The sequence below is a fragment of the Osmerus eperlanus genome, chromosome 1 (genome assembly GCF_963692335.1).
Source record: "Osmerus eperlanus chromosome 1, fOsmEpe2.1, whole genome shotgun sequence".
In the NCBI taxonomy this organism is placed as follows: Eukaryota; Metazoa; Chordata; class Actinopteri; order Osmeriformes; family Osmeridae; genus Osmerus; species Osmerus eperlanus.
Window position 1 is genome coordinate 12,225,297 of NC_085018.1, and position 22,437 is coordinate 12,247,733.

At 43.8% G+C, this 22,437-nt stretch overlaps 4 protein-coding genes across 7 annotated transcripts; 2 read left to right on the forward strand and 2 right to left on the reverse strand.

The window, feature by feature from the left end:
• Nucleotides 1-15: 15 nt before the first annotated feature.
• Nucleotides 16-7,763, reverse strand: LOC134019483 (uncharacterized protein C6orf132). The gene is made up of 5 exons (XM_062460416.1): nucleotides 7,433-7,763; nucleotides 5,581-5,669; nucleotides 3,669-3,759; nucleotides 1,230-3,255; nucleotides 16-1,033 (listed from the first exon to the last, which is right to left on the reverse strand). Exons 1-5 carry the CDS (start codon nucleotides 7,512-7,514, stop codon nucleotides 934-936), a joined length of 2,388 nt encoding a protein of 795 aa, XP_062316400.1. The 5' UTR covers nucleotides 7,515-7,763; the 3' UTR covers nucleotides 16-933.
• A 3,288-nt stretch (nucleotides 7,764-11,051) lies between these two features.
• guca1ab.2 (guanylate cyclase activator 1Ab.2) lies at nucleotides 11,052-14,637 on the forward strand. Its single transcript, XM_062460504.1, has 4 exons — nucleotides 11,052-11,356; nucleotides 12,962-13,111; nucleotides 13,601-13,694; nucleotides 13,858-14,637. The coding sequence occupies exons 1-4, from the start codon at nucleotides 11,165-11,167 to the stop codon at nucleotides 13,980-13,982; spliced, it is 561 nt and encodes a 186-aa protein (XP_062316488.1). The 5' UTR covers nucleotides 11,052-11,164; the 3' UTR covers nucleotides 13,983-14,637.
• Nucleotides 14,638-15,169: 532 nt separating this feature from the next.
• Nucleotides 15,170-19,406, forward strand: irf6 (interferon regulatory factor 6). Of its 2 annotated transcripts, XM_062460474.1 has the most exons (9): nucleotides 15,170-15,234; nucleotides 15,382-15,446; nucleotides 16,032-16,214; nucleotides 16,355-16,550; nucleotides 16,770-16,865; nucleotides 17,068-17,337; nucleotides 17,481-17,873; nucleotides 17,991-18,109; nucleotides 18,391-19,406. In XM_062460474.1, exons 3-9 carry the CDS (start codon nucleotides 16,041-16,043, stop codon nucleotides 18,625-18,627), a joined length of 1,485 nt encoding a protein of 494 aa, XP_062316458.1. In that variant the 5' UTR covers nucleotides 15,170-15,234; nucleotides 15,382-15,446; nucleotides 16,032-16,040; the 3' UTR covers nucleotides 18,628-19,406. The 2 variants fall into 2 exon arrangements, with proteins under 2 accessions (XP_062316458.1, XP_062316453.1); XM_062460469.1 differs by lacking the exon at nucleotides 15,170-15,234 and having other exon boundaries at nucleotides 15,241-15,446.
• Nucleotides 19,407-19,615: 209 nt separating this feature from the next.
• Nucleotides 19,616-22,051, reverse strand: LOC134019518 (TRAF3-interacting JNK-activating modulator-like). 3 transcript variants are annotated; one of them, XM_062460485.1, is made up of 8 exons: nucleotides 21,944-22,034; nucleotides 21,176-21,671; nucleotides 20,949-21,084; nucleotides 20,779-20,836; nucleotides 20,635-20,662; nucleotides 20,473-20,502; nucleotides 20,214-20,382; nucleotides 19,616-19,993 (listed from the first exon to the last, which is right to left on the reverse strand). In XM_062460485.1, exons 2-7 carry the CDS (start codon nucleotides 21,566-21,568, stop codon nucleotides 20,224-20,226), a joined length of 804 nt encoding a protein of 267 aa, XP_062316469.1. In that variant the 5' UTR covers nucleotides 21,569-21,671; nucleotides 21,944-22,034; the 3' UTR covers nucleotides 19,616-19,993; nucleotides 20,214-20,223. The 3 variants fall into 3 exon arrangements, with proteins under 3 accessions (XP_062316469.1, XP_062316477.1, XP_062316464.1); XM_062460493.1 differs by having other exon boundaries at nucleotides 19,616-20,382; nucleotides 21,176-21,653; nucleotides 21,944-22,051; XM_062460480.1 differs by having other exon boundaries at nucleotides 19,616-20,382.
• Between the last annotated feature and the right edge of the window lie 386 nt (nucleotides 22,052-22,437).

Sequence of the window (22,437 nt, forward strand, 5' to 3'; positions counted from 1 at the left end):
ATTGTTGGTAACAACTTCCACTAGAATGTTTAATAATGATTATAAATCAAGATTATTTTCATTTTACAGATTAGTAGGTTTAAGAGTGAAGAGTCAGTATGACTCATCACTTGTCTAGGTCTGTACACATGGTGTTATAATAATTGTATTTATATAAAATTAGATTTTAAGTTTATCTAAATTTTAAATTAAATTGGAAGAGCACAATGTTTGTATATACAGCATACCACTAAAAGACTAGTCTAATGGCTATACAATCATACCGTAACACCAGTCACTTGACTGGAGTATGATTTGCTGAACTTTGGTTTTCTTTTATCTAGGTGAAATATATATATATATATATATATATATATATATATATATATATATATAGCTAGCATATTCACTGGCTAAAGTACAGAATCTGTAAAGTAACAGGTATGTGTGTATAAAACAACAATCCCCTGTGCTTATTTGCATAGAAGTAATTGTTCACTATCTAAATTCCTTTTGCTTCTGCTTCCAAATAATAACTGCAATAATACAACATTATGTAAACCTCTACACAGACACAAACGTGGTTATGAAAGGCTGAATACCTGGCATGACAGATTAATGACATTGAATCTTTGATCCAGTGACTTGAAAGAGGCAATGTGTTCACTGATGAATAAGCAACATTGAACATTTTGATTAAAGGAATCCAAGTGTAATCCACCCACTTATGGGACATTGGGGTCTGTATTGCAAACTACTTGACACTGTCCACAGACTGCTCAGATTCTTTTGCAATGGCGCAATCCATTTTTGGGTGAAATAAAGTCAGATTCTTTAGTTTTTAATAGTCTTTTCTCCATTGCACTAAATAATTGTGACTGCACATAACATTTATGTTGTGTTGTCTAACGTTCAAAGACATCAGACATCAAGTCATGGTTTATCATGGGATATTCATGAAGAGTCTCCTTTGCCGACTAGCGTGATGGGTTGTGTGGTTCCAGGTCGCACGATGAATGTCATGCCGTGTGGCTGTTTGGAATGGGGCCCAGTGCTGCAATGAAATAAGAGAGGGGTGTTAACATGATCAACAGCAAGTTGTGTTAAGATTAAATGTGCCTCATGACTGAAATCTAGACTAATTGCTTTATAAATCAATAGAGTTAAGAGTAATCCTTGAGGACTGAAGCTAAGTAAAGCTATTCAACAATGCAACAGCAGGTCAACCGCAATTATGTTTTGGCTTTTACCTGGTGGAAACTTTTGATGATGCATCTTGAGCTTTTTTGGCAACTTTAGTCTCCAGTTCATGCATGTCCAGGACTTTTGTTTGGACAGGCAGAGTAGAACTCTTTGACTTTTGGCTGAACGTGGGCACAGGAGTCACTCTCGGGGCCACAGGTATCTTGGTGCCCTCTTCCGACAGAGGAGAGCCCCATTCGTCAGAAATGGCCTCAGTCTCCTTGACTGGCACGGTCATTTTCTGATCCATCTCCAGCATCTTCTTTTGCAGGATGCTCAGGAGGGTAGCTTGGCTGGATGTGAGAGAGCTCGCAGGAGGTTGAGTGGGGGGAGGCGTTGCCTTGGTCTGGACTGAAGGCTTGGGTTTGACTGCCGAGGTAGTAGGAAGAGGGAGCTTTGGGGGGCTTGGAGGCTTGGGTTTGGCCGGGGGAGGAGGAGGAGGCAAATGGGCTTTGACAGGAGTAACAGGGGCGGTGGTGGTGGGGGGGAGGGAATTCATCAAAGGAGGGGCAGGCGCAGGCACACTGGGTGGAGGTCCGACCACCTCGTCATCGAAGTTAGCAAATTCTGGTGGGGGAGGGAGTAAGGGCATACATTGCTCCTCGCCGTTCTCTTCATCGCGGACGCCGTCAGATGGTGAAGGACGGCGCTCAGCACTCTGCTTCTCCACATTCAGACTGCTGGAGGAGGAGGACCTGGAAGTGAGCAGGACTGGGTTGACAGGAAGCTTCTCCGCAGCCCTGGCCGGCTCGGGAGTCTGCATCCCAAGTGTGGGCGTACTAATATCCATAGATTGTGGCCTCTGTGGAGGTCTGTCCAGAGAGGTCGCAGAGGAGAAAGAGGTGGATCTGGGGACAACGGTGAAGGTGTTGGGATTGGACTCGCTGGCCTGAATACTGGCAGTGGGCTTTGGCTCACTCCCCTTAGCACTATTCTCTCTGGACAGAGAAGACTTGTGTTTATCTCGCTGCTTGGCCGCCATGAGAAGGGCCAGTGGGGAAGCTGCAGGACCCTCCTTCGCCGCTGTGGCCTCACTTCCCTTCAGCTGACGTAGTTTACGGTCCAGCAAGGGGCTGTAATTGTGGGCCTGACTTGGAGATTTATCCAGCCTGACCTGGTTTGCCACTGGGGCAACAGAAGGAACAGGAGATGCCCTCGGAAGCTTGAGTGAACCTTCCTGAGCTGGTTTGTCGACTTCCTGCTGTGCGGCAATTGTTGTCTCTGTTTTTATCTCTGTGTTGGTCTGAAGCTGGGTTTGTGGAGTAGGAAGGGTAGCATGTAAGTTATCTTGAAGGTCTTGAAGGCCTTTCTCTAGATGGTTGCCACAGCTGTTTCTACGGGCCGGCTTGGCTGGTGGAACAACAGATGGGGTGTTGTCGTTGACTTGGACAGGCCCAGCCACAGAGTCAGCTGTCTCAGAGTCCTCCAGGAGTAGGATCTGCTTAGGCCTCTTCTCACGGTTCACCTTGTCACCAAGGATGGAGGTCTTGGAGATGCTGTAGAGCTTGGCTGTGTTCTGGGGATTGAAGCTGGAGGGTGTGGAGGTCTGAACTGGGGGGGTCAGGGCAGGGGTCTGGGGGGGTCCATCCAGGCTGGGAATGGAAGACAGCCTTGTGGGCTTTAGAGGGGGGTTCTTATGAGTCCTTTGAAGAGGTGGTGGAGGGGTGAATTTTGGACATTCTGTCATATCGGGGATAAAAGGTGAAGGAGGAGTGGAAATTGGCAAAGAGGAAGTAGAAGCATTAGAGGACGTAGAAGGGGGCTTGGGAGGAGCCATTGGTGGAGGTTTGAGGAAGCTAAGGTCCTCCTCCTCCTCAGAGGGGGCTAATGAGGGGGGTTTGGGAGGGAGCATGGAGGGAGGCTGAAGGGATGCTAGGTCAGCAGAGTCCAGGTTCCCCAGGAAGTTTGGCGGTGGGGGGATGAACGACGGAGGAGGTGGCGGTGCCATGGAAGGTGGAGGAGGTATGAAGATTTCTCCCTCCACCAAGTCAGGTACAGATAGAGCTGATCCATTGGACAACCGGTCTCCGTTGACTACAAAGAATAAGAGGCAAACAAATAACCCGAATCAGAGAATGCACAGCATAATCACTGACATAGTCATTGTCTGCATATCAAAACAATGACTTTACTTTCAGTCATGGTTGGCCTGATTTCAAAAGAAACTCATAAAACAATCGATTCCCTCCTGTTCTGCAAACATGCTTGCCAGCAAGTATCGCTGTGTTATTGTGAAATGTTGTCAAACATTTACTTGTTCTGTATTTTAATCCCTTTACGGAAACACATATTGTTGTATGTGCTAAACTGTCATTACCGGTAATCAGATGTCTGTCTGAGACTAACAAAAAACGTTGGGAGGTGGGAATTTGAATTAGCTTAGCTTTTGTACACAAGAGCACAATATATATCACAGAATTTGAGTTTGAAAGGAGAGTGACCCTCACCTGCACCATTGATCTTTGGTCCACCGAATGGGGGGAGGTCAGGAACTTTGGGTGTTGGGACAGCAAACCCTTGCACAACCTCCGAGGAGGGCTGTGGGAAAAGATCATAAAAACACCCTGAATTTTTACATTTAACCCTGATCTCAGCTTAGGTTAGCTGCTGACATTGTCATCTGCAAGGCTTGAGGCTTACAGTTTGGAGTGAACCAACCTGTTCTCCAAACTATTTTGTGGGCTTGTGCTGTGCCTCAAAAACATTTAGCACTTTTGTAGTTAATGACACTGTCTCCACCCAATGACCTTGAAATTACACTTATTTCCAGCAGGCTTTGTTTCTCATAGGCTGAATGGTGTTCATTTCCAGAGGGACAAAAGCAAACATGAGATTGAAAAACTTGGGACCCACTCAGAGATGAAAATCTAAGCCCAACAGCATATAAGAATATATTTTGCTTTTAGAACCTATTTGAGTTGAAAGCTTGTTACTGTGGCCACTCCTATAATGTGTCATTCACATACAAGAAGGGTAGGGCACGTCAGGTAACACACCTTAGTAAGAGGGCTTGCCTGCCTTGCAGCAAAAGGGCCATGCCTTCAGATAGTCTCCTGCCCGTGTGACTGACTGTTCTCAACACCTCCTAAACATCGCTAAAAATAAACAACGATTCTGTTTACACAACACAGGGCTGGCAGAATGAATATCGGCACATGCCCTTCAAGAGATAAGGTTGGGAAACAAAGCCAGCACCAAGACTATTCTCACATCTGCCTTCTCAACAGTTAATTACACTCCCATTAAGTAAAATAAAGTTTACACTTCTATCACCAAATATTTCCTGTGTCAGACAAGGTTAAAGTCAACAAGTACCTGTTCAGTTTACATTGAAAGTCACAAGGTACTTTCCCAGAATTTCAAGGAGCACACTTGGAATTCTGTGATCACTGTCAAGAAACAAGTTCATATTGTCAAAAACAACAATGAAAATGTGTTTCAATGGAAAGCAAATGGGACTGACATTGGAGCCTTAATTACAGGTGTAGGAATGCACATTTAATTTCAGTGCCATGGGTGGGGCATTACATATGGCTTTGCACCCCATTCAATCTCTATCTATGTCTTCACTTTCCATGACTCACTTTAAGTTCCATCCCAAATGATAGTCAGACTGTTCCAACCCCTCATGCCTGGGTGCGTCTCATTCAACACATTCCAGAAAAAAAGTCACAATAACGCTCCCTATTCTTAGGTGTTCAGATTCTCAGAAACAGCTAGAACATCTTCGAGTTGATCTTCTTTAGTAGTTGGAGGAACATTTAGATACAGACGCTACAGGTGAGCTGCTTATAAGGAAGATTCTAGATGTCACAAGGTCAGTCAGGGTGTCTCTCAGTTTCAATGTACCCAACACGTGAACTACAGTGTGACAGTTGTTGATGAAGTTGAGGAAAGGTTATTTCAATTGAATGAATGAACTTGAACAGTAAAAACATTGAAATGAGACAATGTATTGACTGCATGCCCATATTGACATGGAAGAATGTTCATAGTCAGCACAAGTTTCTGATTAGATCATTTTGCTTTCAGACTGACAGGTGACAGATGGGCCTGAAATGGTCTCACAGAGATGATTACAGAAATGCCCCCTTGTGAGGTCATTCAGATTATCTTGCAGTAAACTACAAAAAGCTTATAAGTAAATGTTTACTTTACGACAAATTTACGATTGGAAACGTTGTTTCCAATATTTAATTGACCACTGTAGAGATGCAAACTGCACGGGCTGTATTAATGCATGAAACAGCACAAAAAGGCAACTTGAGAAAATGCCAGTCAGGGCATATAAACCAAATTATTATCTTTATGTTCACTTTACATTGAACAGTTGTGTGTGCACATGCAAATGTGTCTTACCGCAAAGTGCTTCACGGTAGGCCTGGACCTGACCTTGGCAGTCCCCGACTCTGGAATGGCTGATGAATCTAACACCAGCTCCACATTATCTGAGAAAAACAAAGACACGCAGCACTTTATTAGTTCGCAGTCTGGGCGTTCCACCAGCATAGGCCTACCACCACTACAGATGGACCGACTGACAAGAAACATGCTACCAGACAACAAGACAATGTTTACATTGAAACATGTTCCATTAAAATTGTGAGAATATTTTCTCTGTAATTAGATTCACAGTCTAGTGACAGTGTAAAGCTGAGCGATTGTTGGTTCACAGAGGTGAACTTACAACTACTGTATGTGTTGCCAGTTGCCAATCCCTAAATTAAAATGTGATGTACCGTGCGCTTTGTCGAGGACATTTCTTTGGTTGTAGAACAAAGGAACATTTGCACTTGAATAACAAATTCTCATCTGTGCTTAGTACTTCTGTTTCACCCTTCTATTGAAGTTGAGTCTCAGGAACACCAGCTCTGTGGCTGGTGTTCACTTCATCCATGAAACATATGTGTTACAGCATGCAACAACCAAATAGGATAGTAATCCAACGATCTGATGAGTGCCAACCAGGTTAAATGACCAATTGAACTGCCTGTCAGAGAGTATTTCCCCATGATAATATCATAGACATGTCATTCTTTACCCCATTTGATTAGAAATATTACACTGAAGTACAATAGAAAGAGAGCTAAAGATCATCATAACTATATGGCCTGTCTTTCTGTTTTGTAGCCATCATACCAGCCTCAAAACACATACTGGATGGATTTAGTGGGAAATGTGGAACAGGCCTGGACTGAACTGGTGAAACTTGCTCTGCACTCAGCACAGTTGATCATTGCTATGTTTATGTGAGTATGGCTATCATATAATGTATGCATTAATGTTATGCACATTGGGATGTGTTTTCGTTCGTGCACCTGACTTATTTCCATAAACCAACGCCTTCGAATCCTATTTGCACAGCAATTTCCCTGTAGTCTGTGGTTCTCAAAAGCATTGACCAAACTTGAAAGTGAAGTTTATGCAATATAGCATGTTTTTAATTTGATCTGACCCGCTTTTGAGACACCAAGCATACAGACCTAGCCTAAAATCTAAATAAAAGAATCCAAAGGATGCTATGAAATGCAAATTATGGAATCTCCAAATAATAACACTGTCATCATGGTATTATGGCGCAACATCACACCTAGCCATAGCAAAAAACAGGTATGATAAATAAACACCATATCTATTATAATGTTAAGGTACTGGCGATTCTAGGATCAGACCTTTAGGGGGGCTCAGCCCCCAATGAGAATGTGACTTGTGTTCTTAATCTGCGCCATGAAATTAACTACTTCTTCTCCTTTGGTTGGATATTAAACTTGTTTAAAGCCCTTTGAACCTGTAATTGTTTGTCATCTGCCACTAACAGACACGTTTGCAAACTCTTACGTAAGAGTACTAAAACGTATTTAAGATAATAATAATTAAAATATAAATAATTGTTATTATTATTATTTTTAGGGGCGCTGAGATGAAATTTAGGTGTGCTTGAGCACCCCTAAAAATAGTCTATAATCACCACTGGTACTGCCACATATTCGTCCTAATTCCTTGGCAAAAATTGCACCTAAAAGTAGTAAACCAGAGGTACAGTTAACAGGATTACCATAGTTGGATTACAAACTCTTGCTGTGGAAATACTAACAATAATCGGTCAACAATCATCTTCAAGTGCAAAGGTCGGTCGCGAGAGAAATTGGAAGTTTGGGAAACGAAAAGCAGTGTTATAGTTCTTCTCAATGTGCCTGAATGCCATACTTACCAATATCCTGATGAACTTGAATTTTTGAGTCGAAGAGTGATGTTTTTTTTCGCCCTAAGAAATTCAGTGATCCCTTTTTCATGATTTTTTTCCTACGGTGTTATATTCCAGAAGATTAGTCGAGTTAACACATGGTGAGTATCGTTAGACTTGAGCCAAGCCTCAAAGGAGTTTCAATCTTGTAGAACCATTCGGTTTGCTTTACAACAGTGGTATAGCTCAATGTACTACAGATTTGATACTAAATTGGTGTAAACTTCGAGGGAGATAGAAAATGGCACCTGTCTCCGCCTACTGCCCCGTTCTCCTTGCCTTCCCCTTTGTACGTTGACAGGTGAGGCAGAAAGAACGCAGAAATCACTCCCAGAACCGGCCTGCCAATAAGCACACACGCCTTCTACCATGACTAAAACATTCCAATAACATTCACACGCATCTAAGCAACGAACTGTCTCGCAACCTTCCTCTTGGTGTATATCCAAGTATTTGTGAAAGTTTCATTGTGTTTGGCCCAGCTTACACCTGTTTTAGGCAGGCTTTCTTTTGGACTGCCTAAGAACAGCAACAGCATCTGGATGGTGGTAAAGTCTTTACCAACTGACCTTAATGTTAATAAATAATCCCCAAACCTAAACATTGCTTCATGGGATCAGTAACTGTTTGAGAAAGTTTAAATGGTTGTGAATTACCTAAGTGTTCATGATTGAGTTTGGTTTCTTCTATAGGACTAAGGTGTCATTGATAAGCATTATTTGATTATTTTAAAGTTCTGAATCTAAGTATCCCTGATGAGATTATGATCAAAATGAGATCCTGATCAAGTGCCTGGAGTAACCTCATAACCAACCTCCTCCCCTCATCACTCCACTGGAGTTAATCCCTAGGCTTTGGTTTAATTATTATCTGCATCAATCATATTACCAAAAAAGGTAACATGACTCAAGTAAGCAGGTTAATGCAAAGATAAGATGAGAGGCTGTACTAAAGAGGATTATGAATGCTCTCACTTTGTGGGTTGACTATATATACGCACCAACACATGACCCATACACAATGCCAGATAGGTCAAAGCAGTGTCTGTAAATTCTGGAACAGCTACCATGGTACTCTAAGTCACTCATTGATTAAAATGTATTGAAATGTTTACATGTGAACAGGTTTAACGCCATTTCAAATGTGTGCCACAAACAAACACACGTTCATTGTCCTGAGCCTCTCTCTCTCTCCCTGGAGGTACAGTGTATTTTAGCCTGCTGCATATCTCCATGGTTGAGTTGGAGACTCTAACTTGACTCGTCCATCCTGTTTTATGTCCTCAGTACGAAGGCATCATGTCGACTGTCGATATGTTGAGAATGTGCAGGCAGGCATGTACCAAGGAAGTCAAGAAACATGACGAGCTGCAAAAGCAGGTATCAAAAATGGAATCAAACGTACCTCAGCACATACTTTGTTAGAGCACATTCCAAGTGATTGATGGCTGGTGATGATATCAGTTTCTTTGCGTTGTGTGTTTTTGAGTGAATACATTTTTTTATATAGTTGAACCTGTTTGACTGAAACTATAGAAATGTCATACGTCAAATAACTGTTTGTAATGTAAATAACTTCTCTGTTTAGGTTTGATGTTGTGAAGCGTGACAAAGTGTGTTTGTGTAGTTTATTGAACGCTATAGATATCGTTGTCATATTTTGCCAACATCTGTGTTAGTTCTGTGGGGCTTCTCCTTTATTGATACATTTCTGATACAAATCATACCCATTTTGATCACTGTATTCACGTAAAAAATGTTGGACAAAAATTTGCATTCTTATCTAAATGAAAAGCAAGCTCAGGATCTTAATAGAAGGGAATCCACAGAAATATACAGCCACAATTTATTATTATTAAGTATTTTTGGTGTTGGTGATGATCTCTGCAATGACACGCAGTTATGATGCAATTACAGATTTCATTATATCCCTGCATTGTGACATCATAGCACCAACATCTGTAAAGGAAAGCTGAGACAGTGCTTGTGAAAGCTCACTATAAAGGAGCACCACCAGGAGGCAGACTGAGGGAAAAGGAAGTTGAGGCCAGGCACCCGATCATCGCCGTCTCTGCTCAAGTCCAGTCACCCAGCAGCCTGGAAGCCAACCTCCCACTGCTATGGAGCTCACACCAGATCAAGCAGCCCTAAGACGCTCTCAGGTAACAGTTCTGTCATAGTGTACTTAAAGTGAATCTGGGGTAAGCTGCCGGCGGCTGAGTAGGAAGCTTACGGCTGAGTGAGAGGGGCTTGCTCAAGGGAGATTTGTGGGGGAGGCAGACAGCAAGAGTTGATGAACCATAACTTACAACAAAACTATGGCAGTGATTTGGACTTGTGGCAACAGTTGTCTGGCAACATTTAGGCATGCTGAAAACACAAAAACGACATCTGCTACCAGCTTCACGATGTTGATGTTGTTGCTATTTTGAAGCCTCAGAATACCCTTAGCCTACATGCATATTAGGTCATATAGTAAGTAGTGCAGAACGTTTTTTATTAAAGTTTGGCATCGGGTCCCTCCAGGTCAGGAGTAACCCACTGAAGACCCTGGTTCCAGTCAACGCCAGCAGGAACAGAGTGGTGGATAGAAACATTGACCTCCTGGTGTTCTCCTGGAAGCAGCACCAGCGTGGAAGGATCCTTCTGCCCCCCATAACGCACCCCATACCACCCACCAACTCCCCCTTCTCGGCTGAGCCACTGCCTGCGTTGAACATGGGTTCCAACTCCCTGATTCCCTTCTACACAGTGGTGAAGCCCACCTGTGGCTTCCGTTTCTCCTGGGAGGCTGACCACAAGCACTGCCATATTGGCATCCCCTCCAGCAATCCAGTCATGTGGAGGAGCTAGGGCACAGAGATTGCTGTTATAATCTTTGTCATTGTTTCCCAATAAACAACATCTTTGGTCCACAAGACAACTCTTGAAGTAAAGAAATGTACTTAAAAAAAATAATTAAGTAGCCATAACAATGGTAATGTTTTTTAAACACAAACAAACTGAACATATGCTTACTTATGTTAGTTAAGGTTGCGGTGTGAAATACATGTCAGATTCGTTTTCAAGACCCCTTCAGCTCTGATGTTAAAGATCAAGTGCATGATGTAATTGTGATGTGTTTCACGTCACAAGGCAGTGTGTGAAGACTACGTGATCATCTGTTCGTCATCAGTGGGGGAGACGGTACAGTTCAGTGGTTAGAGTTTTCGACTGCAGATCAAGAGATCACAGATTCAATTCCTCTCTCTAGATTTCCTTGGATAAAAGCCTCTGCTAAATGAAGAAAATACAATCAAAATAATAAAACAATTTATAAATAAAATAGACCAACTCATACTTCTGAAATTACATGGAATACCATATATTTATGGTACCTACACGCTGTGCCGCCACTGTAAGCCTTCTTTAACAGATTGCGTGGAGGGTCCCTATAATAACTCCCATGAACGGCTCGCAGGCCTAAATGGATTACCAAACGTCACAGGCGCATCGTGTTCTGATTGGCCTACTTTATTGGCCCCTGCTCTGAGGATTCATCTGTTAGGAAGCCACTTAGTCTGTTGTTATGATTGTTTTCCATGGATATGTTAGCACGGTGAAGCTCTGCAGTGTGGCACTGTTGTGTCAACATCAACGTTTTTGTAATTGTATTCTTTTGATTTATTAGTTTGCATTCTGGACGCCAGAAAGTAGGGAGATGGGGAATAACGTTTCTGTGGAGGAAATCAGCGCCTGCGAGAGTCATCAGTGGTACAGGAAATTTATGACCGAGTGTCCATCTGGTCAACTCACCTATTACGAATTCAAACAGTTCTTTGGTTTGAAAAACTTATCACCACGTTCAGATGCGTATGTTAAGACCATGTTTGCAACATTTGACATGAATAACGTGAGTACCCTTTCGATATATTTAAAAATGTCATAGGTCTACGTTTAAAAAGCAATGCATACATACATTCTAGGTGACACCACTGTCCAATTATAAATCGATATATATTTATTATTATGATCAGGTACCTTTATACTTCGTTTGTTCTATTTCCTATTTTTGGTTTAATTTGTATAATTTTCTTCCCCGGGGTTCAACCGAGGCTCAACGACTTTAAAGTTGTGAGCCTACGCACGACGTCACTATAACTGAGACGTGCAGATGCCTCGTTGACGTGGGTGATCCTTTCGCGTTTACTGTCATCATGGGCATTGTAATCGGATGTTCTGAAAACCAAAAACTCAGATTAGTTAGGTAAGGAATCTGTTTTACAATAAATGCAAGGGCCAGCTCTATACCAAAGAAAAGGACACACACTCAACATTGCTTCAGTGTACTTGCATCATAATATCTTTTTTTAAAGTTACACATTTTTGGTGTACATTTATAACTTCAAACCAAATAGGTCCAAGAAGTGTAGCAATCAGATCCAACATACATACCTTGTCAGCAATTATAAGTGTATTTATAAATCTGTACATGGTGGTTGTATTCAAACAGTAAACCATTTTAGACACTGATGATATAATCCATTTGGATTTTCCTATTCTATTGTATTAAGTAAGATGTTTTCACTTACAGGTGTAAATACAACTAGTGCAATTTACCAAGTGAAGAACTCTTCACCAGCAAATATGACTAAAAACTGAGCAGCCTCAAATTGCGACGTAGATGTCGTGTGCATATGGGGTCAGATGGCTGGCTGGTTAGGGAATCGGGTTATTAAACAGGAGGTTGTCGGTTTGATTCCCGGCCGTGTCAAATGACGTTGTGTCCTTGGGCAAGGCACTTCACCCTACTTGCCTTGGCGGGAATGTCCCTGTACGTCCCTATAAGTCGCTCTGGATAAGAGCGTCTGCTAAATGACTAAATGTAAATGCATAATTTACAGCCATTCGTTCAATGCATAGTGTCACACCAACAATATCTGTGCTGTTGGGTATCCTGAGGCGGGCTCAGGGAGGAATGATCCTCATTTAGACCTGAGACTCTGTACCAAACCAACTCTGGAGGAAGTCAGACATAAGGACTGTGGCTTAATTGAGCCAAACAGAGCTAAATGGAGACGATAAGAGGAGCCTGACAGTAGCTTAAGACGTAAATATTGACATGGAGCTCATTGAGCCCCAATGCTATTTAAGCCCTGGATTGTCTTACAAGTGGTAAACAAAACAAAGTACCTCTGGTCATTTAGGTGGGCCAAGTCACCTTTAAAGCAATGAAACCCTTTGAAGTAATGTTCTCCACCTAACGATAAGGGAGCCTCCAACATACCTGTAGAGTCTCCAACATTAGGCCAGGTTAAAAGGTTTCCAGAAGGATCCATCCACTAGTGGACCAGAACTATCCATGACCCTGCCAAGCTTCAGGGCCAGCCAGGCCATCATCACAGCCTCCCGGTGGATGCACCAGTGTCCAAGTATAGATGCTGTTATGATTGCGACCTGTAAACGTTATCCTGCCACTGTAGCATTTCCACGTTAACACAGTATTGTTGTTCTGCAGGATGGCTACATTGACTTCATGGAGTACATAGCGGCGCTCAGCCTTGTGATGAAGGGAGGGGTGCAACAGAAGCTGCGCTGGTACTTCAAACTGTACGACGTGAACGGGAGCGGCTGCATTGACCGAGATGAGCTGCTCATTATCATCAAGGTGATACATGATTTACCCACTCCTGTGCATTAGCTCCCTAGAGGCCGTCAGATTAGATTAGATCCGAATTCCAACGTACTTGTTACAAATGGCTGATACATGTGATTGTATGAAATCATAGGTCCTGTCCAAAATTCAACACTTTAGGTCTCTTGGCCCTAGATCCTAGTGTAGATATGTAGGCGTTTATTGTATCATAGACATGAGGCCTTGTTGAAGACCTGACAGTAGGGGAAAATTAGGTCCTGGAATGCAACATTTTGGAATGATATGACACCTACAGGCTGCAAGGGGTAACTGCATTTTCAGGCTTGGGTTCCATAATCCCTGTGTTAGTTGTTGGTGTGAAGTCATGTACTGAAAATAATATTAAAGAATGTGCACCAAACAATAGATGTACTAGTTAATTCTTCATGTGCAGCAGCAAACGCTGATTACGTTATTTTCCAGCAAAGGTCTAACATTTATTACTTATTCATTTTAAACCAGTCCGTTCGGGCCATCCACGGAGATCAAGAGCAAGACTTGTCAGCTGAGGACTTCACCAACATGGTGTTTGACAAGATCGACATTAATGGAGATGGTGAGATTTCACATATTTTTTTATTGGTGTCACTTTCATAGTTGTCAGTACAGTCTATCAATAACCATGTGTGTATGTGTGTGTGTGTGTGTGTGTGTGTGTGTGGGTGCGTGCATGTGTGCGTGCGTGTGTGCATGTGTGCGTGTGTGTGTGTGTGTGACAGGCCAGCTATCCATGGAAGAGTTCATGGAAGGAATACAGGGTGATGAGGTACTGCTGAGGACACTGACAGACAGCTTGGACCTTACAAAGATTGTCCAGAAAATCCGTGGAGAACTTACATCTTAACAGTTGTTAATCCTTTTAAATACAACTAGAACAACTGTGCCAAATAAGCAAGAGTCCACACCATTTAAATACAGGGACACTGAAGTGTGGTAACCAGGTGCAGCTGCATCCCCAGAGGCAGGACCAGGTTGGTGAAATACAAAGTGACTTGGAATGGGATTTTCACTCTGTAGGATATGTAAGTTCAAATATTTTCCAATATTATCATGATAGCTTAGAATTAATCGCTGGCACTAGTCCCTGCAGTCAGTTTGGATGCTTTAAAGCATATATCCATGTATATTTTAAGTGCACTTAATTTTTTTATTTTAAATGTTCTTCTGAAATATAGATCTGGGTATTTTGATTTATAATATGTTTGATGAATTACAATGATTTCAATGATACATCTTTATACTGTGTACTGCAACATCATTACTTAGCATTGGGGCACTTGTGAAGAAGAAACATTTTAATACTACAGGATATTTTTTTAGCAGGCTTTTACCCATGAAGACTCTTAGTTGTTTTAAGACTGGCATTAGATCTAGAGTTGGAAAAATGAAATGTACCAATGTAAAATAACTAGATGTTAACATTTTCAATGTTTGGCAAAAGGTAATATGTACAGTATTTCATAAACAGTACAGTACCCCTGAAATAAAATTACAAATCAAACCATGACACATTTTTTCTCATCATTTGAGTGGATATAAACTGGACAAACAGAAAAACGTTCACACACACACACGCACACACACACACACGCACACACACACGCACGCACGCACGCACACACACACACACACACACACACACACACACACACACACACACACACACACACACACACACACACACACACACACACACACACACACACACACACACACACACTAATACAAACTAATCTTAGATCTTAACTGAAACTGTGTCTGTCAACAGTCATGACAAATGTGTGACCACGTCGCAAGTGGCACGGTGTTGCAATATTAATGTTCTCTTCTCGGTAATGTAAAGAACAACAACTGTAAAAGAGTAATTTTATAAATACAATACGTAAAAGGGAATTTTGTGTCCATCAGATATCCTATGAATGTAAGGACTATCCTATGAACGTAAGGCTTCAATAAAATATAAAATTATATATTTAAAAAATTAAATTATATTAAAACAAAACGGAATACATACATATATTAAAAAAAATACGGAAATGTGTGTGAAAGGTGCGCCAGACTGAAACGTATGACGTCACGGTGTTACCTGAGTTTCGGTGAGGGAAAGGGGAGGACAATTTTAACATAGACTAACTCTAGCTGCATTGTATCACAGCTGAATATCTGCTGTTATTAATCGCAGACGAATTGATCAGCAGTTATGTGATTAACATTAACATTTGAGAAATATTTGGCTTTTTTAGATTAAAGTTCCACCAACTCCTGTTCCGATAAAAGGTGCGCACTTCCTGGTCAACTTCGTCTGCAGGTAGGTTTCGATATAGTTTCACGTTTGTTTTTAGTCTTTTAGAATTTCGGTGTATGTTAGCTTGGTGAAACATTTATCTTAACATGAAATGAGTTAACACGACGCGTTTTTACTGGTCACGTTTTACCGAATGTCATCCAGTTTTTTTCCACTTTCCTCATAACGCGATTTACCCCCCCAACGTTATATTACACATAGGGGCTATTGTTGTGTTGGATGGGAAACTTTTTTACCTATTGAAGTTGTTCACGAATACTGATATAGATGTGCTGTTCATTCGACAGCTCCAGGTGCCTATTATTCGGAAAATACTACAGGTACAAGTATTGGAAGTGAAAAAAACCTACCGGCCATGCCCCGTCTTCTGACATAGAGTTAAAAACCTATTCCATGTGTTGACTACTTCTCAAAGTTGCATCTGTCTTGAAGCTAGAGTACTTCCTTCAATCTTGAAGCAGGCAATGTCTGACAAACCCACCTCTGTGACCATAAAGTCCTGATGTGTTTATTGTTAAATGGTCCTTTATGTCTCTGTTAAATTGCACTGTGCACAGTGTGACATGTATTCAAATTTCTCCTCTCCAGGCACTAAGGATGTCGGTGACCCCACGGCGAGTCCGTCTCAAGCCCTGGCTGGTGGCCCAGGTTGACACAGGCCTTTATCCAGGCCTGGTGTGGATTGACAGGGAGGCAAAGCGCTTCCAGATCCCTTGGAGACATGCAACACGACACACACCACAGCATGACGAAGAGAACACCATCTTTAAAGTGAGTCAGGTCAATGCACGACAAAAGATATTGCACTACAAACTTGTTCAAAGAAAATATGCAAATTTGTGGGTCTGCTGGTGTCAGCTCCAGGTCAGGTGCAGGACTATTCATCTGACTGTAGTGTTTAACTGTCTCAGGCCTGGGCAGTGGAGACCGGAAAGTTCCAGGAGGGTCAGGATGAGCCGGACCCTGCAAAGTGGAAAGCCCAGCTCCGCTGTGCCCTCAACAAGAGCCGAGAGTTTAACCTCATATACGACGGCACCAAGGAGATCCCCATGAACCCTCTGAAGATCTACGATGTCTGCGACATTCCACAGCCCCTAAGTAACCCAGGTAACCCCAAAACACCTGTAAACTTGAAGAAACCACTCACTGGAAATGGTCAACCAACCATTTATCTTTTTCAACGTTTAACCATTGAACTATGGTTTTTAATGTAGAAAGGGGGAGGGGTTGGTTGGAAAGTTACTCGGTCAAAATCCCATTGTCTGTAATGTAAAGGGAAATGTGACTTGGTGCTGCTCTCCTCAGTTCTTCCTCCTTTTTTCTCAGGATCCACTGAACCTGGCCCTTGGACGCCGTATGATGAAGAGGGAGGGGAGGATGATGTTCCAGATACTCCTGACTCCCTGCCTCCATACCCACCCGGTTAGCCATGTCACTTCCTCAACTATGCACAACTGTTTTTGTAGGTGTATTTCGGACACTGGGCTTACACCCACCCAAGCCCCTCAGATATCCAGAGCTCCTGGGCTTCAGGTTATTAGCCTGTCCTGTCAAATGTAGCCTACACCCCAAAACGTCTCCTGGCATCCTTGGTAATCATGCTTCTACGTCTGTGCTTTTCCAGGTGCCAGCCCCGCTTCCCTCCCTGTCATGTGGTCCCCTGCCAGTGCGGGCTCCCCCATGCAGCCCCCCAGCTGCCCCCCTCCTGCTCCCGAGGCCTGGGTCAAAGAAGAACCTGGGAAGGTGTGGCCCAAGGAGGAGCCCGTGGACATGGAGATGAACCCCACCCCCATGGAGGTGCCCCCCATGGCCCCCGCCCCTTTGGACATGCAGCCCCTTCCCATGCCTGACCCCATGTTCGCATCCCCAGAGATGTGGATCAGCTCGCTCCCCAGTGAGTACATCACTCAGAATCAAGCTCGCTGAATCACTTCCAGACCCACACTAGGAATCAGCAGATGGACTTTTAGGAATTGTTTCAGAAAGGGTTGTTTCAGGTCCTTGTATAAATCTCACGCTCTTCCACCTCCCTCCTAGTGACAGACCTGGAGGTGCAGTTCCAGTATCGGGGTAAGGACGTGTGCCCCGCCATAACAGTCAGCAACCCTCATGGCTGCAGGCTGTTCTACGGGGACCTGGGCCCCATGGTCAACCAGGAGGAGCTGTTCGGCCCGGTGAGCCTGGAGCAGCTGCGCTTCCCCACCACCGAGCACATCCCCAACGACAAGCAGCGGGTGTTCACCAACCGCCTGCTGGACGTCATGGACCGGGGGCTCATCCTGGAGGTCAACGGCCACGACATCTATGCCATGCGCCTGTGCCAGTGCAAGGTGTACTGGTCGGGCCCCTGTGCCCCCAACCCTACGGCCCCCAACCTGATAGAGCGCCAGAGGAAGGTCAAGCTCTTCTGCCTGGAGTCTTTCCTCAGCGGTGGGTGTGGTGACCCCCCCCCCCCTCCATATAACTGGCAGGTTGTAAACATGGACAGTGTGTGTTGTCTATGCAGGAGTGTAGGGCTGTGTGATGAAGTGTCTGCTTGGGTTGCAGGTTTAATAGCCCATCAGAGGGGCCAGACCCCCAGCCCACCAGGGTTTGACATCAACCTGTGCTTCGGAGAGGAGTGGCCGGACGGCAAGCCCAGAGAGAGGAAGCTCATCATGGTTCAAGTAAGTGACTGCTTTTGTAACGGGATAGGGCTGTGGACTGAGGATGCAACAGGGCTTAAGGCGTTAAGATTTAGGATTGAGGTTAGACTGCTAGGACCTGTAAATAGCAAATGAGCTTGAAATGTTATTAAATGTCTAATGTCATCGCCATTGCTGACATGTTAACAAACTCTTATTTAGTCCAATGATTACTTTAATTGGCTTTCCCATAAAAAAAAAACCCAAAAAAAACATTGAGTGTGGGTCTGTGCTGTAACATTTGTTGCTCCACCCCCCTCCAGATCATCCCTGTGGTGGCCCGCATGATCAACGAGATGTTCAATGGTGACTGCATGCGCTCCTTTGACAGCGGCAGCGTCCGTCTGCAGATCTCCATCCCAGACATCAAGGACAACATTGTGACCCACCTGAAGCAGCTGTACTGCCTGCTGCAGACCCACCAGGGCCAGGACGGCTGGTCAGGCGCCATGCCCCCTGGCGCGGCTCTCCACCTGCCCCTGCCCCTGCATGCCCAGTGAAACGCCAGGCTAGGCTAGCCCTGGCCAAACTGGGCCATGCCAGGTCAAGCTAGGCCAACTTGGTCTCCTCTGGGCGGAAAAAACATTCTTATTAATGACCAATGGTTACTGTGGGACCCTATGATGCACCAGTAGACCAGGAAAGTACTTATGTGTTTATTATTAAACTTTAAAATATGTAGAAGTATGCACTCTGGGAAAGCGAGGGAGAGAATCTCCCAACTAGCCTCAGTGTCTAACAAAATGTACCTTAAGCAGCTTAAGCAAGACTAGAAAACATAAGCCATTGTATTCTCTGTGAAATGGTTAGGAAGCAAACCGGTGCCCAGCAACCATACAGGTTCAAAGTCCTGCGTTGTACCATGCTAGATTCAACCTAGTTAATAAGTTCCGGACCCCTAGGCATGCATAGCTGGCAGTTGCTACTGGACTGTCATGTATGGTGTATGGGTTGGGTTGTCATTTTAACACTGAGTGGATTGATGAGCCCCATTGGTGTCTCATGAGCTCTGATACTAGGAATGGGATTTTGTTTCATTCGCAGGAAATTGTCTTTACTGATTATTTTACAGATGAAGTATAACCGTAAACTTATAATTGAGCTGTATGTATTTACCGGTCTTGCTATACCTACAATAGGATGATGATAACTTATTGTAGGTACATGGGTAATATTTTGCGACATAAACAGATATAGGTTTTATGTGAACTATTGATATAGTGTAATGGATTTGGATCCTAAATTGGTCAAGTAAATATATATTTTTTCTTCCACCATTCCATTTTGTTTGCCTCGTGTTTATACATCTTTATATTGTGTGCATTACTTTGAGACTTAACCTCATTTCCAGTTTCTTAGTCTAACCTAAACCAGTTGGACATATATCTTGTTCAAGGAGTGCCACTGCATAGTGGGGGTAACCAAGTGTCTCATGGCTATACTATTATCCTGTGAATGTCATCAGATTTTATCAAATAAAAACTTGCAAAAACAGTCAGGTTCTGTATTCTTCTGTAAACATGGTCAAACTTAGACTTGATTCTAAGGATTCTATCTGACATGGCTAAAATGTCTATTTTGAATGTCTCTACCTAAGAATGCTGCTGCACACTCCTGGCTCTGTTCCCTAGACTCCTGCTGTTCTCTGGTGCTAAAACGGTCAAAGGGGATAACTTTAATATGTCATTTTTATTCCATATACATGTTAATACTGTTTTAATACATTTGTTTGTACGGAGATGCAGCTCCAGTGTAACATGAAGCTGGTTAATGTTGTGTTCTAAAAACTTCCGGAGATAAGGTCGGTACTTCCTCTCTCCCACAACGCTCTCCACATGTCTCTGCCTGGGCAGACTGTAGCGCCACCTAGTGGATACACATACCAAACAGCATGAATCCAACAATTAACTTCACTGATTCTGAAGAAAAGTCAGCATTCAACAAGGTTGAATATTGTGATAAAAGGGCTATTTTTCCAGTCTATCCCACAGTCCCCAGGGTTGTTACATCTCCAACTATAGATTTACACTGGAACTCAACCCTGGAACTAACAAAAATTGTTAAGCCTGAGGTCATAAGTTTTCACCTCTGGGCTGTCAGCCCTCTCCTGAGCCTGGATGTTTAGGCTGGTGACACACACAGGAGTAAGGAACTCCAACCTTCCACACGTGATTGTGGGAGAGCAGTAGAGTGGAGGTGCCTCGCTGCAGGAGGGCCAGTTTCTGTTTCAGGGTGTCCTCCCTCCAGAGAGCCTCCTGTGGCCGGTGACAAAGCTACGCTGTGACACTCAGACACACACTGAACCAATCACACAAGAGATATCGAAAGGTTTCAGTTTTACACACCTTTAGATACTCAGCCAGCTGGAGAAGATCCTTCAGTGTCAAAAAGAGGAAGAAGAGGAGATGGGGGAGATTTGTTTGGTTATAAGTCATGTGCTGTGGCTCTCATCTCTATCAGATTAGCATTTAGCACAAAAACATCAAAAATGGATGAGACTCAGTTACCTTCTCCTTCACAGTGACATAGCCGTATCTGTGATTCAGAAGAGTAGAGTCCAGGGTTAATGGTGTCATACACACAATGTTTTAGATAAACTGTGCTACTGCAGTAACTTGTCAATTTGAACTGTCCTATCTATAGTAACTTACTCCGTCTGACAACGTGGACTCCTTGGTTGCGTCTGATGATTTGGTGGGTCTGCCTGGTCTGCATGGGAAGAGATCAAAAGAGGAGTAATAGTGATAGGTTCTTAATAGCAGGTAGGCAACCTCTCCAATATCTTTTTATACAAAACTATGAGTGAATTATCCAACTGTACCTGTGTCTCTGGCCTCCAGACTGCTGCTCAGGGAAGCCTCGTGAGGAAGAGGAGGTGTCTCAGAGGTGACCTCATGCTCCGCTCTCACAGCTTCATCTACAGATGGACATGAACGCGGAGGCGAGATCCAAGGAGCCTGGAGAAGCAGTTCGACATTGGGCCGTTAGTTGTTGGGCCTGGGCCCGACGACGAGAATGCCCGTCCTGTGCGATGGGTCATGCGCTCACCGTGCCAGGCGAGTGCACGTCCGGCCAGACGATGCCTAGTTCGTCTGCGGAGATGAAGGGCTGTCTCTCAACCGGCGCCCCCCTGTGCTGGGCGGTCCTCAGGGTGACTTTACTATCCTTGAGTGACTCTCTGTCTTCCCCCGAAGGGCCGTCAGACTGGACCTGGCACTGACCCATGTGTCTCCGCCTGTGAAACTCCACCTGTCTCTTCCTCTGCCAGGCGTTCCTCCGCCCCGCCTCCAGCGTGGGGCCCCAGCTGCGACACGTTGTGGCGTTGTGATCTCTCAGGGACTCGAATTTGGCCGCCCGTTGCTCCAGCTTCTGGTCGTAACTCTCTGTCCTCGGCTGTTTCCTCCCAGGGCTCTTTTGATTCTCCATTTTGTCAACTTGCATGAAACCTCACAGTTCCTTTCCGTTACATCAACTCCAAACAGATTGAGAGGCTGGGTGTGCTCAGACAGGATGCTGTGCAAATAGCCTTGAAGAGAGAGAAAGGCTGGCCGAGGATGGCCACATCATTTCAAAATGTTTACACTTCATGTACAAATGTTTTTGGAATCTGTAATAAATGAAATGACGCATGAATGAAACGAGGCATCTCTATACATCTCTATAAGCTCTATACAGTTAGGGTAAACAGTAAGTAGTACTCAATGTTTCAATGCAGAAATTAAAAGTCTGCTATTTAAAGCTTAGAACTGCACATAATCTAGTACATGGTTCACATTATCTTTACCCTTACTGATGCAAACATCACCATAACCATACCTTGGGTTTCACAAAAGGTCAGTCAGAAGTCAAACCAAGTGGGTCCAGAAGCTTGTTCCGTGCCTCACCTCTCTGTATCTCTCTCGTTCTCTCACAGTCACTTCTGACTCGCTATAGCAACAGGAAATGAGAGCAACCACATTGTTAACACATCTGTTCCGCTATCATGGCCCTGTATGGTATACACACACACACACACACACACACACAAACACGCACTCACACATGCACCAACACACACATGTATTATTAGAGTAAGTTGTGGTGGGAAACATTGCAAGAGGCAGGCCTAGCTATGTCGAGTGGTGTGTATATGGACTAGAAGAGTTTAGGGCTTGAGAAGGGTTCTGGTTTACTTTGTCTCTGATGGGGCAACACAGGTAGAATGTGACCAACCCTCCAGACTCATGTCCTCAGTCACGGTCTTGGCGATAGAACTGAGAGGAGAAAACATCATGATCTCTACCAGCGCAGGATGCAGGTAGATCAAGAGA

Excerpts from the sequence above, each read along its gene's own strand:
- guca1ab.2 (XM_062460504.1), top strand. The coding sequence starts at position 11,165 with ATGGGGAATAACGTTTCTGTGGAGGAAATCAGCGCCTGCGAGAGTCAT. Across the intron at positions 11,357-12,961 it reads CAACATTTGACATGAATAAC|GATGGCTACATTGACTTCAT; the intron begins GTGAGTACCCTT and ends GTTGTTCTGCAG. Across the intron at positions 13,112-13,600 it reads AGCTGCTCATTATCATCAAG|TCCGTTCGGGCCATCCACGG; the intron begins GTGATACATGAT and ends ATTTTAAACCAG.
- LOC134019518 (XM_062460493.1), bottom strand. The coding sequence starts at position 21,568 with ATGCAAGTTGACAAAATGGAGAATCAAAAGAGCCCTGGGAGGAAACAG. Across the intron at positions 21,085-21,175 it reads ACGTGCACTCGCCTGGCACG|GCTCCTTGGATCTCGCCTCC; the intron begins GTGAGCGCATGA and ends CTGCTTCTCCAG. Across the intron at positions 20,663-20,778 it reads AGTCCACGTTGTCAGACGGA|ATACGGCTATGTCACTGTGA; the intron begins GTAAGTTACTAT and ends TCTGAATCACAG.
- LOC134019483 (XM_062460416.1), bottom strand. The coding sequence starts at position 7,514 with ATGAAAAAGGGATCACTGAATTTCTTAGGGCGAAAAAAAACATCACTC. Across the intron at positions 3,760-5,580 it reads CTACCGTGAAGCACTTTGCG|CCCTCCTCGGAGGTTGTGCA; the intron begins GTAAGACACATT and ends CTTTTCCCACAG. Across the intron at positions 1,034-1,229 it reads TCATCAAAAGTTTCCACCAG|CACTGGGCCCCATTCCAAAC; the intron begins GTAAAAGCCAAA and ends ATTTCATTGCAG.
- irf6 (XM_062460474.1), top strand. The coding sequence starts at position 16,041 with ATGTCGGTGACCCCACGGCGAGTCCGTCTCAAGCCCTGGCTGGTGGCC. Across the intron at positions 16,551-16,769 it reads ACAGCCCCTAAGTAACCCAG|GATCCACTGAACCTGGCCCT; the intron begins GTAACCCCAAAA and ends CTTTTTTCTCAG. Across the intron at positions 16,866-17,067 it reads CCTGCCTCCATACCCACCCG|GTGCCAGCCCCGCTTCCCTC; the intron begins GTTAGCCATGTC and ends GTGCTTTTCCAG.